At 35.8% G+C, this 12,214-nt stretch overlaps 2 protein-coding genes across 6 annotated transcripts; one reads left to right on the forward strand and one right to left on the reverse strand.

Annotated features, from left to right (window-relative positions):
• Positions 1-3: 3 nt before the first annotated feature.
• LOC108556939 (probable 28S ribosomal protein S16, mitochondrial) lies at positions 4-2,962 on the reverse strand (the record flags this gene model as incomplete). Its single annotated transcript, XM_017913287.1, has 2 exons — positions 2,761-2,962; positions 4-103 (listed from the first exon to the last, which is right to left on the reverse strand). Coding segments are annotated over exons 1-2 (214 nt in total), but the record flags the coding sequence as incomplete, so codon positions are not given.
• A 328-nt stretch (positions 2,963-3,290) lies between these two features.
• Positions 3,291-11,323, forward strand: LOC108556940 (protein lingerer). 5 transcript variants are annotated; one of them, XM_017913289.1, is made up of 12 exons: positions 3,291-3,386; positions 4,466-4,820; positions 4,898-5,131; positions 5,551-5,896; positions 6,160-6,554; positions 6,614-7,673; positions 7,729-7,874; positions 8,756-8,983; positions 9,246-9,503; positions 9,782-9,949; positions 10,606-10,635; positions 10,974-11,323. In XM_017913289.1, exons 2-12 carry the CDS (start codon positions 4,503-4,505, stop codon positions 11,070-11,072), a joined length of 3,282 nt encoding a protein of 1,093 aa, XP_017768778.1. In that variant the 5' UTR covers positions 3,291-3,386; positions 4,466-4,502; the 3' UTR covers positions 11,073-11,323. The 5 variants fall into 5 exon arrangements, with proteins under 5 accessions (XP_017768778.1, XP_017768780.1, XP_017768781.1 ...); XM_017913291.1 differs by having other exon boundaries at positions 8,786-8,983; XM_017913292.1 differs by having other exon boundaries at positions 10,588-10,635; positions 10,974-10,992.
• Positions 11,324-12,214: the final 891 nt, after the last annotated feature.

The raw sequence follows: 12,214 nt of genomic DNA on the forward strand, positions 1-12,214 counted from the left end.
TCCTTTCCAAATTCAACGATACCAGTTTCTCGTTGTTTTGATTCGGAATTGGATCGAAGGCACCTAACTGTTCGATTACAGGCATGTGCTGACCTCTTTTGACCTGATAAAATAACATTGATTTTCAAACGAACTGAAATATTTTTTTTTAAAGATGTTTACTAAATACAATATTTGTTTATATACATTAGTGTATATAAACAAATATTTTGTATTCATATTCTAATGAGTGTTTCCATTAAATATGCATATTCTTATTTGCGGCGAAACATATGTATTTGAATAAGTTTTACAACAAAAAGATACAAATTAGTTAAATTAGTTAAGTAGCTAATTTGCAACTAAAAGTAAATATACAGTTTTTATATAATTGTTCAAGCATTTATAATGTTTTCATTATAATTTCGAGAAGTAGCAACAAAATAAAATACTACAGACAACAACTGTCAATCTCCCTACTCAAAACAAGCACGTTATAAATCATAAGTGTTGTTGTGTCTAACCATTATTATTGTTAATATAGTGTATTAACGAACTAGAGACATCCACGGCGTCTCTTAGTCGCATTATTATATAAACTTAAGTATAAAGGAATCTCTACCGTGATTCCAGTTCGATACACTTTAATATAAACAAAGGGGACCAAGCGTAAACATTCCCATCGATACTTCTATACCTTTACTCCGAATTCAAGTCCTAATTATAAACACTTAATGATCATTACATGTACAATCGTAATCGATCATCTTTTTCATATAATGCAACAAATGCATAGGATTTTGTCCCGGTCTTATAATAAACAAAACCATCAATATATACCAGAGGTTCCCAAACTTGTTTGTGTCGTAGACCCCCTACTTACCTGATATTGATTTTTTTGTAAATTTCTAACTGTAGTGAAGTTTAGTGTTAAAAACTTAAAGTAAAAACAGATGTTAAGTTTTATATATATAAATTAAAACTACTCAAAATAATTTTTTGTCTCTGTTATATAAAATATACGTAACATAAAATAAACTAAGCAATAAGTAAGTGTTTTTAGTGAGAAGGATGAACCTGATGCTTTAATAATAAATTATCAATATTTCGCGTCAATTTTGTAAGGTTTAATCTAAAATCTCCTGGGCTAATGATGTCCAGTCTGTTTCTTTTTTTTTCGTTAGGAGATTGGTAACAGCTTTCCACTAGGTATGACGATGGAAAGGAAATTAAAAATTTCCTTGCTACATTTCATAATACAGAATAAGTAAGCCAGAATTGAAGATATCCGTTTTTAAACTGAATTTTAAGTTCTTCGTTTGTACTTAGTTCAGTCAGTTCCTCTTGTATTATGACATTCGTTTCTTCTATGTCACCATATGGGTTAATTATCCACGGTGGTATTACCATAGTCAAAACGTCCTCAAACCTAGTTTCTAAATCTGAATAGAGGGCATTTAAATGTTGAACGTAGGTTGTTGAAACGTCCTCTTCCTGGCAGTTTGTCTGTGACAAATTGGGGAACTGGGGAAAATTAGCCACGTCCAATATTTTGCTTCATTAGTTTAACACTGGCAAGAAACGTCTGATAAGATGGACTTTGTTTTAATCAAATTTATTTTTATCTTTAGTATCCAGAAATTCTAAAATAGTCTCAAAAAGTGCACAAAATCTTGGTGAAGGAGTAATTGATGAAAGTATTCAACGCGTTGCTTCAATGACTAATTGAAGAGATTCATACAATCTAACGCTCAAATTTTTAGCAACTAAATAATGTATATGTCTTTCATGGACCTCCAAATTTTTTTTTCGCTGACGTAGACCCCTTGCAGGTTGTCATAGACCACTTTGGGAATCATACAAACCCTACTCCCGATCACAACTCTCACCTCGTATTAATAAGAATTAACTTTGTAAAAACCTTAATAAGATGAACATAGTCTAAATATGATGAGCATAGTCTCAAATAAATCTTAAATCGACCAAGTAACAAATAAAGTTATGTAAAATCAATTGAATTATGTAATTCCTACAACTGAGACTCCATGAAAGCAACAACAAACAATATTCCACTGTGTCCAGAATTCCAATTTCCGTACAGTTAACAACATTCTTGCTTTGATATTATGTAATCGATAGGATTTTGCAACGAATGCACACGAGTGAGTAATCATTAATGCATTCCAAAATAGTAACAATATCATTATGATTTGCATATTGAACATACATATATAACAGTTTTCAATATCAATATTTTAATTTTATGGATTTCAAATGTATTTATTTACTCAATAAATTGAAACTTTCTTTATTTAAAATATTGAATATTTACTAAAATTTCTTAGATTTGTGACTACAAACATCGAAATTATCATGAGTATCTCTGAATAGTCATTAAATAAAAAAATATCGCGCGAAAAGACTGCAGTCATTGTATTATGTGTGCAATAAATTATTAATGAAATATACGTATTTAAAAACTTATATAAAAAAGTACAAATTCATAACTATAACTGTTCAATATAAAAAAAAATTAAGTTGTATACTTTCTTGATATAATAGTTAGTTCATATACTGATTTAATAAATGTTTGAATATACTAAAATTTAAATAACAGAATAACCGTTTTTAGATCATTTTATCTTATTAAATTGGTATTAAAGTATACTAATTCTAGTAATATTTTACTAAAGTATCAATACAAAAATACTAATAAATGTACAGGAAATGGGATACTTTCAGCAGAATTAATAATATGTAATAATAGGAATATTTTCGTACCTCGGTAACAACTATGTGAAAGAAGGGCCGATTCGTGCATCCATAACGTACAAATCTAATGATTTTCGCTGATTTCGCATAGAATTGTCCGGTACCACTAGCAGGAGACAACATTTTCAGCTGGATTTCGAGTTATAATTTAAGGTTAATGTTGCTAAAAAAAAAATTTTCAACTGAAATGCACCGAAGTTATCTTCGAATGAAAATATCAAGTTGGTATCTCCTATTAATGTATTCAATCCAAGGCGAAGTCTTTCTAATTATCATTAGGACGATAACAATTTTTATCTGCCCATTCCGTTGTAACACGTTACCAATGTATAACCATATTTTTTTCCCTGAAGGCTCTTAAGGTATTTTATAAAATATGCGGCGTTACGTTAATTTAATTGATTTAATCGATATTTCGCGTGCGATCAGCAGTAAATGCATGCGGTTCAGGGGAGGGTTTTCGTTTCGCAATTTGTGACTTATGTAACTGTTGAAGAAAGTTGGATGGATGTCGAATTGAAAGTAAATTTGGTTACGTTGGCAACGCTGGTGCGTCGATGCGCGCCGGCCATTTTGACCGAGAGATTGTCACGTGACTAATACGAGAGCTGCGTTGTGTATCACGGCTTTTACAGGTATGGCCTCAAAACTTCTTTAATCATTTAGAATAATTGTTGTTTCGTGTACAAAAAAAAAAAGGGAGGAACGTCGACGAGTTAACGTTGAATTCGGTGTGTCTTGAAGCCCAGTTTTTGGCCAAGAGCCCTTCCATCATTTTTTCCGAGCTGTGTGTTGTAGTTCCTCTCATCCATCCAGTGTTTGCTTGCAACACACACACACACACACAATCTCAGACGCGTCCATACATACACACACAGACATATACATGAACAACGGACTCACTCACACATTCTCGCTTATTCATTCGCGTTCGTTTTCGTGTACACTCATACAGTCAGGGCCGCTGCCTGCACCGTCGTTTTAGTTCTATTTCTGGATGCGGATAATGTAAGTTTTTATTTTAAATCCTCTCTGCATTTCCATCTTCCCGTCGACGAGAAAACCTCCGGGCGCTTTTCGTTCGCGACGATGGCGGCATTTTCCACACACTAGACTCGGGTTTCCAAGATTTTTCATCCGCGACGCCACATTAGCATAGGTTACATTTTTTTTTTGTCGCCCAAGGATTGCTCATCAAAATAAACTCCATATATAATCCTTCGTTTGAAGGCGTGAACGCAGTCCGTCCTCGGATCGGATCTCGTCTACGGAAATCTCGAGGATGCACTTATTATTTCCGTGTTTACCCATTTAAAGGCGCATTTTTAACCTATAAAACGTGTTCTTCCCTAAGCGTTATCCAAAATTCGCTCCATCCACCGGAAATATTACATACACATTATCTAGGAATATTTCATTAATTACCTTTACCTACGGCAGTGAACTAACAATGAGTGTATGTGTCATATATTATGTATTTATTGAGCAGTAGAAGGCGACACAAATGATGATAAGATGACGAGAATGAGTGCTGTTTTAGAATGTATTTGGTGATGCTTTGATTTATGAGTTTTTCGTACTTCTTGCTCACATACCAAATACAAGTATAAAACAGTGCGAAGATTATTTTCGGCAATCTGATTAATCATCAAATTTCAACAAAGCATTGTAGAGTCATCGCATTGGGTCTTAATAGTGGTTATTTGTGTTTCAGAATCGTTGTAAATAACTAACCTGTACATAGTGTAAAGATGAGTTCGAGTAATCGAACCGCCTCTCGGGGTGGAAGCAAAGGTTCGAAAGGGCAAGACAAGACACAGGCACAGCACAAAATGGATAAATCGGCTGAGTCCGGAGGTGGTGGCAAGGGAAGTTCCGGTGATAATCACAAACAGCAGCCAGCGAGTGTGTGGGGTGGAGGCGATAGCACCGCCAAGGCCAATGAGTTAAAAATCCGTCAGATCATTGAACTCACCCAGAAATCTGAGGAGCAGGTGTGCTTAGCTCTGCACGAATGTGATTATGACTTGGACAGTGCTGTGAATATGCTTTTCGAAATAGAAGATCAGGTATGTGAAAGCTATATTTTTTTTTAAATGTTCATCGTGTTATCTTTATTGATTGTTTGTGTGTTATCGATGGGCAGGATGAATGGGAAACCACTGTGAAGAAAAAGAAGAGCAGGCAGCAGTCCAGCAGCAAGGCTGATCAGAAAGCGGACGGTGGGACTTCTGGTGGCACCGGCGACGACTGGAACGAAGCACAAGCACATAGCGGAGGCGGCGCCGACAAAGATAAGGCGCGAAACAAAGCCGGTGGTCCACAGCGTCTTCACGGTAGACACAACGACAGTCGTGGATGGAGGGGTCGTGAGAAACAAGTAAATAATTCATACATAATTAAGCATGAAGAAAGAAAAAAAAAACAGTTAGTTCTGGACTTATATTTTCATATCCAGTTAGTTAATTATATTTTGTTTTAAATATACTAATAACTTGACATTGGTGCAACAAAAGACAGACTTAATTAACTATTAAGTCTGTTAATGTTAATCGAGGTCTAACTGTTAAACACTACAATCAAAATGATGAAACGATGACGAGACATAGATCCTTAAATTGAAGTTTTCTTTTTTCAAAACGATAATATGTGAGTTTTTTACATTTCGTTTCGAAGAGAGAACGTATGATTTTTGGGTCGAAGATGCATACTGGCAAACTGATTTGATTTGTAATGTCTAATTTATGACATACATTGTGAGACGTACCGGGGTTTCTTATTACATCTATGTTATTATAGGAAAACGAGCGTAACTTGGAGGATGGTGGACGCGATCGACGTGGACGTGTCGGCGGTTCTACGCGAGGAGGCGGTGGTGGGCGTGGTAGAGGCGGTGGTCGTGCTGGAGGCAGGTATCCTCCACGCAGCAGTCGCGGCGGCGCCGGTGGTACTTTCAACAACAGTCGGCCGATGGAAACGTGGGATAATTCTCACCAATGGGACTCCAACAATCCATCGAATCACACCGAGGAAAACTGGGACGAGTTTCCTGGTGCGGACGAATGGTGTGGCACTTTGGATGAGACGAAGGTGTTCACGCCAAGTCAACCGCCTGAAACCATCGCTGAACCGGAACCAAAAATAGGTAATTTTTGAATTATTTTTTTTAAAAAGAAAACTTAAATTTAATTATTGTTATAATGAATATGATGATTCGATGACGAGACTGAGGATATTTTAACGTATTTTCTGTATGTTATAATGCATGTTCTTTGTATGTAACAATTGCGGAAAAACCTTACTATATCTCTAAGATTATTTAGGCAGACTGATCTTTATAACGTTATATCAACAACAACAAGAATATATATATATAGGATAACACTAATAATTGTATTTGTTAATTAGGGACAACGCCGATGGACAATTCTGCCAATTTGATTAATAGTCTCCAAGAGAATATGGATATTTTGGCTCAGATACAGACTGTTCAAACTTCTCCAGTGACCCTAACTGGAGCTTTGAACGCCGCCCAAACCCAATACTTCAGTCAATTAACCCAGCAAAACAGTGCTACTGATATGTCGAAGTATGGTGGTCAACAACAAGCACCACCGCCACAGCAACCCCAACAAGTGTCCGCTGGTGGTTATGGTAATCAACAGTACCAGTCCACGAACGCCTATGGAACTGCCGCCTACGGTGGATCTTATGGCAATCCTGAGCCAGTGCCTGTTGTGCAACAACAACAACCGCCAGTGAGGACTAAAACTCAAAGGGCGAGGGTACCTCCTCCTTCAAAGGTATAATATATTTTTACAATCGCATTCAATAGTAATCATGTAATTATTCGCTTCTGCAGATTCCAGCTAGTGCAGTCGAGATGCCTGGAGATTTGAATAGTAGTATTGGTTATTTAGATCTGCAATTCGGAGCCATGGATATGATGTCTGATAGTTCATTCGATGGAGTGTCGGAATCGAAGTATTCAAATGCAACACCGTTGGATGGTACTGTGTCGGCTGGCCAGAACAGTAACATAGATCTCAACGCGCAAAATACTACGACATCATCGCCTTTGGATGCGTACTCGCCTCAGAAACCTAGTGCACAAAACAGTATTAGCTCGGCATTGACACAGAACTTGTCGAGTACAGACACCATTCCCACTCAACAAACGAATGACTACAATTCGACGACTGTAACCCAACAGCAGCAGCAGCAACAACAACAACAACGTGCTACCAATGCAACCTCTGCTGCGGCTGGTGTTCCCACGGGTAGTATGGACATGAAACAGGAATCATCGTATTCTCAACCAAGTACGTACAACTCGTATCCTGCCGCTGCCAAATCAACGTCCTATCAAAATCAGACGTACAGTTCGGCGTCTTCCAATTACAATAGCGGCGTGCAGACGACGAGTTCGTACGTAGCTCAGCAGCAACAAGCTGTTAACAGTTATACGAACAGTGATGCGTCCGCATATAATTCACAAAGTGTAAATGCTGGAGGATCTGCGTACCAAAATACGTATGCAGCCACAAACTCTTATCAATCTGCGAACGCAAGTACTGGACCAACTGCTGGTAACAGTAGTGGAGGAGCTGCTTTCCCCTCGATATCTCAAGCAAACAATTACCCTACCTCCAATCAGGCTTACCAGCAGAATGCTAGTCAATCAGTGTATGGTGCCAATACTGGACTAAATAGCGGTACAAATTATAGTGGAAGCAGCAACGCACCATCTGCGCAATATAATTCATACAATTCCAACCACAAATTGGTCAAAGATACGTCTGGCAGTTATGATAATAATACGGCTGCAACTAGTAGCGTGTCCGGTACGACGACATCATCAACTGCCGGGCTTGCATTGACGCAAACGACAACCTCCGTGACCAAAGCCAACACTACTTTGGGTACATATATTTACAATTAACGAGAAGTTCCGATTCTATTTGTTATTTGTTTCAGCGAAGAGTAGTGTAGTATCCAACATACCACCAAGTGCTGCTCCAGTGATGAGCACGCAATACATCATGGGTCAAATGCCATATTTCCAACCTCCCATGTATTCATACGAGGAAATGCAGATGATGCAGCAGAGGATACCTCACATGGTAAGACACTATAGAAATTTAACAATTCTCTATATTATGTATAACTACTTGTGCTTTTTGCTTTTTATGGAAATTGGTATTGAGTATAAATTCATTTTTCATTATTTTGCTTAAAGTCCTAAATATGTTTGAATGATTTTCTTTTGCTTACTATATCTTACTGTTCCTTACACGGATTCAGGATATTTTATGTTCGCATTTTTTTTTGTGTGTGAATGGTGGAAATGCACATTTACAATGTTCTTATAGAATATATTATAGAAGATTATATAATATATTATGAGTAAGTTGTAATGTTCAATTTCTATTGTTTTTTAAATGCTTTTTTTTATATGTAATATATACGTGATGTTAACATTTGAATGTAGTCGAAATTGTCTCCATGAAAGGTGTTAATATCTAGTGAATGTTTAATTTTGATCAAAAGGCGTAACAACGATTCATATAATATGACTAATGTTTACTAATGACTACACAATGCTAACACCACCCATGATATATGATATAAGCATATGTGGCTTGCAGCCGTAATCGAGTTGCGAGGCCTTTTGATCAAACTGAGATGCGTATATTCGCTTGTATCATTTTGCTGTGTGAATGTTGTATGATATGTGTGGATAACAGTTCGTGTTACAAAGCTCACCTGACTCACTCACCCGTCATGTCTAGAAGGAATTGTACACAAGTCTAACACGCACTAAAAAGGCGCATTAAATGTCATTAAAAGTCAAGTCAAGTCGGAAAAGATCGATGGCTATTTCAAATGGAAAAATGCATAATAATTCCGCGGGGGCTGCGATGTTTTCTTTGTGTCCCATCTCTCTATCTATATATGTGTGGTGGCCGGTGGATGAGTGACCGGTGTGGTTTTGTGCGCGCAGACGACACCGTTCTATGAGATGAGTTACCAGACGCCGACAACGACGCTGCGGGAAGGAAACTACTCCCTTTCCGATGGCCGATTCACGAGGACGGACAGCAACGCCAGTCCGGTTCCATCGACGCAGACCAGCACGCAGCCCATGCTCGCGGGGACCACTGGACCTTACTTCTTTGCGCCCTACAACCCTATGCAACCAAGCTATCAATTCGGTGCCGTCTACACTTCCGTAAGTACATAAAGCACTTTCTATTATTCTCAACTACTACCACCACCACCATCTTATTTTGTTTGGCCTTGTTGTATTGATCGATTTTGCATGCAAACTAGGTACATATTAATTACATGTTCTTTTTTAAATTTTATCTTATTCAAATTTTAAATAATTTATAAAATAACGAAAATTGCAATATTTCAAAGAAAAAACATTTCTATAATAAACAGTAAAAGTTGTAACATGTAATTTTATACGTTTAATAATGTTATTTTAGCAAATACCAACTGGTACCAATGCTCATGGATCCAGTAATAGTGCCCAGTATCCGAAGCCAGGTACTTACGGTTCCAGTTATACGTCCGGTTACGACACGTTGAGCCAATCTCAAGAGTATAATAAGGGCGGATACGTGGGAAATACACAAGGTCCAGCAAAGGGAGCAGGAGCGAACGCTTCAACGACTGGAAATGCCGCAAACGATGCGATGAGCGCTATGTACGGAAAATCCCATACGGCACTAGGAAAAGTAAATGTAAGTTTTCTACCAAAATCTGGAACTTTTACATTTCCCTATTCTTATGAATTAATAATATGATGATTCGATGACGAGACTGAGAGTGCCACCGTTTTTCACAAAAGTTAGCTTGCTCTCGCGTTCGACAAGTTTTTTGTCGACAGCAAATTAATTTTATTGGATTTGGTAATACACTCATTAGATGATTCGGCAAACTGATTATACAATATTTATATAAAAATATTGTTTTATGCCAAAAATGTACACGATTTTTGAAACGTCTCGTTGCTTTACAGTCGTACGAGAAGCAGGGTTTCCATTCAGGAACTCCTCCGCCTTTCACTGGTGCTTTGGGTCAAAGCGCGTTGGCACCGAGCGGCACAGGGTACGGACCGCAGATGTACATCCCAACAATGCCACATCAGCAACATTCGACTCAGCTGATACACCAACCTTTGCATCAGGTAAATTATTGAATCCCCCCTCCCCCTCAGATAAACATCGTTGAATTTATTTTAAACTTTTCAATTTGTCTAACAAGCTCTTATTTTATATAGCTTTGATCTATTATTTAAATTTTATATTTGCATGTCTATTAGATTTTTTTTTAATGCATATTTTCCAATTTATTTGCAATTCTTTAGATATTTAAAAAAGTAACGTTATATTCAGAAATTCTCCAAATATTTGCAATAATTTATATAGTTTATGTAGAAAATCATTGAAATTAGTAGAAGTTCTTTATAGTTAATAATAAAGTGAGTTTTTTCCAATAAATATTGCAGAAATTAAATGACACTTCTGGATATATTAAGATGAATTTTTTAAGGCAAGCATGCAATTAGTGAGTTTCAATAGTTGATTATGTAATACCGCAACGTCGAGTATAAGTAAATGTATAGAGAATACTAATATAGTACACTGTTACGTCCCATTGTTATATATTTATAAAATCAAGTATATTTTTCCACATGCGAATTGCACTTTTGAGTATATTTAATACTAGGTTATAGAGACTACTGTTTAGCGGTTAGTTTAAATTAGATTTTATTCTCTACTACACTTGCTGAAGAGCATGTTCTTTGTTTCTTTGGTTATCCAGGTTTTGTTTTGCTTGTAGATGGAAGTGCGGCACCAAGGCCGACGCATGGTAAGTCACACACAATGCCGTGCTTCAACCAATTTAAAATTACAATAATATCTTCACATATAGCAGCAAAAACTTAAATTCAAAATATTCTTGAGTGTTACAATAATTATATAACGCACTAATGTTTTTTTTCTTCTTTTTGCTAATCCGTTAGTACTGTCGCTTTTTAAAGTAATTGATATTCATTTCGTTCGCTTCTTTCTGTTATATTATGCGATTGTTCTCCGTATTTTTAATATTCTCTTTTTTCCTTCCTTAAACTAGTAGAGCTGCTTTTTTTTTTCTATGTCGTGGAGAGTTACGTTAATTGAGTGTATGGGTAATTGTATGTGTTTCAGGATTCCGGCAATAGCACCGGCCAAAGGACTCAGGCGAGTAATCAGCAAAAATCTGGCGCGAAACAAGGTTATCCAAATTCTTACTGGAACCAATCATAAGGGAAGCTACCGCAAAACAAACAAACAAAAAAAAACAAACATAACAAATGCGAGACAAAAAAAATATTATATATTAAAAAAAAAGAGAAAACAATAGCGGAAAGGAAGAATGAAACTCGAAAACAATTTTGCTAAAAACCCTGATCACTTCGCTTTGAATATGAAGGACGACCGTTGAATGCAAAGAAACCACTACTACTTATTAATTATTATTATTATTTCTTTTTTTTAATTGATGAAAACTTCAGTTACTATTATTATTATTTTTTTTTATTTAAATTTAAATGTTCTGTTTATAAATATTTTTTCTCTCCCCCCCCCAAACAAACAAACAAACAGTGGTTCGGTTTATTTCGGTTTTTGATATATTTAGTTACTACCTTCTTTTATTTATTTCGATGTGTTTTTTTTTTCCGGCGAAGAATATATGGACTTTTAGTTTTATTTTTGCCCAATTTTTAACGTGTGCTTTATATAAAGAAGTTTCGTTCTTTTACATAACTTGAAGAAAAATTAATTAATAATAAAAAAAAACGATTAATTTATTTTAGTTTTTTTTTTGAGGGTTTTTTCTTTTTAAAAAATAATGTGCGTTTTTTTTAACATGATTACAATGAGGCGAAGTTTTCAGTGGAGGCGGAATAATACTAAAACAAAGATATTTATGTATGTATAAATATATATACACAAATATGTATGTAATTATTTTATTTTTTTTTTAATTATTTCGTGCGTTCTTTTCTCAGCAGACACACAAAAAAAATAATAATTAATATGATAATACAAACAGACAAACAATAATTGAAATCTTGTAAATATAATGATATAATGTACGTGAAGGCTTTTCAGGTATTTTTTTTTCTTTCTGTTTCCATACCGGATCACACACACACATAAACACGAAAACACTTGAAATCTCTTTTATAATACAAAACAAAGAAACAAAATTCAATCGATTGTTCTAGTTCCATCAATTCGCGTAAGATGTAGTTTCCTTCTGGGTAAATGTTAAGTTTACCTAAAATTTGTACGGTCTCATCGACTGAGGTGTTTAATTATTATTATTATTATATTTTGTATTTTTTTCCCTTTTTTTTTTGGTGTTTGGTTTATGATCCTGCGATTGTTTGGGTGCGCGCGTG

This window comes from Nicrophorus vespilloides, unplaced genomic scaffold, assembly GCF_001412225.1.
Source record: "Nicrophorus vespilloides isolate i.1.1-1 unplaced genomic scaffold, Nicve_v1.0, whole genome shotgun sequence".
Lineage (NCBI taxonomy): Eukaryota > Metazoa > Arthropoda > Insecta > Coleoptera > Silphidae > Nicrophorus > Nicrophorus vespilloides.

Bases quoted from the DNA above. Each gene is read 5' to 3' on its own strand.
- LOC108556940 (XM_017913289.1), top strand. From the start codon at position 4,503: ATGAGTTCGAGTAATCGAACCGCCTCTCGGGGTGGAAGCAAAGGTTCG. The intron at 5,132-5,550 runs GTAAATAATTCA...ATGTTATTATAG, and splicing joins GGAGGGGTCGTGAGAAACAA to GAAAACGAGCGTAACTTGGA. The intron at 6,555-6,613 runs GTATAATATATT...TCGCTTCTGCAG, and splicing joins GGGTACCTCCTCCTTCAAAG to ATTCCAGCTAGTGCAGTCGA.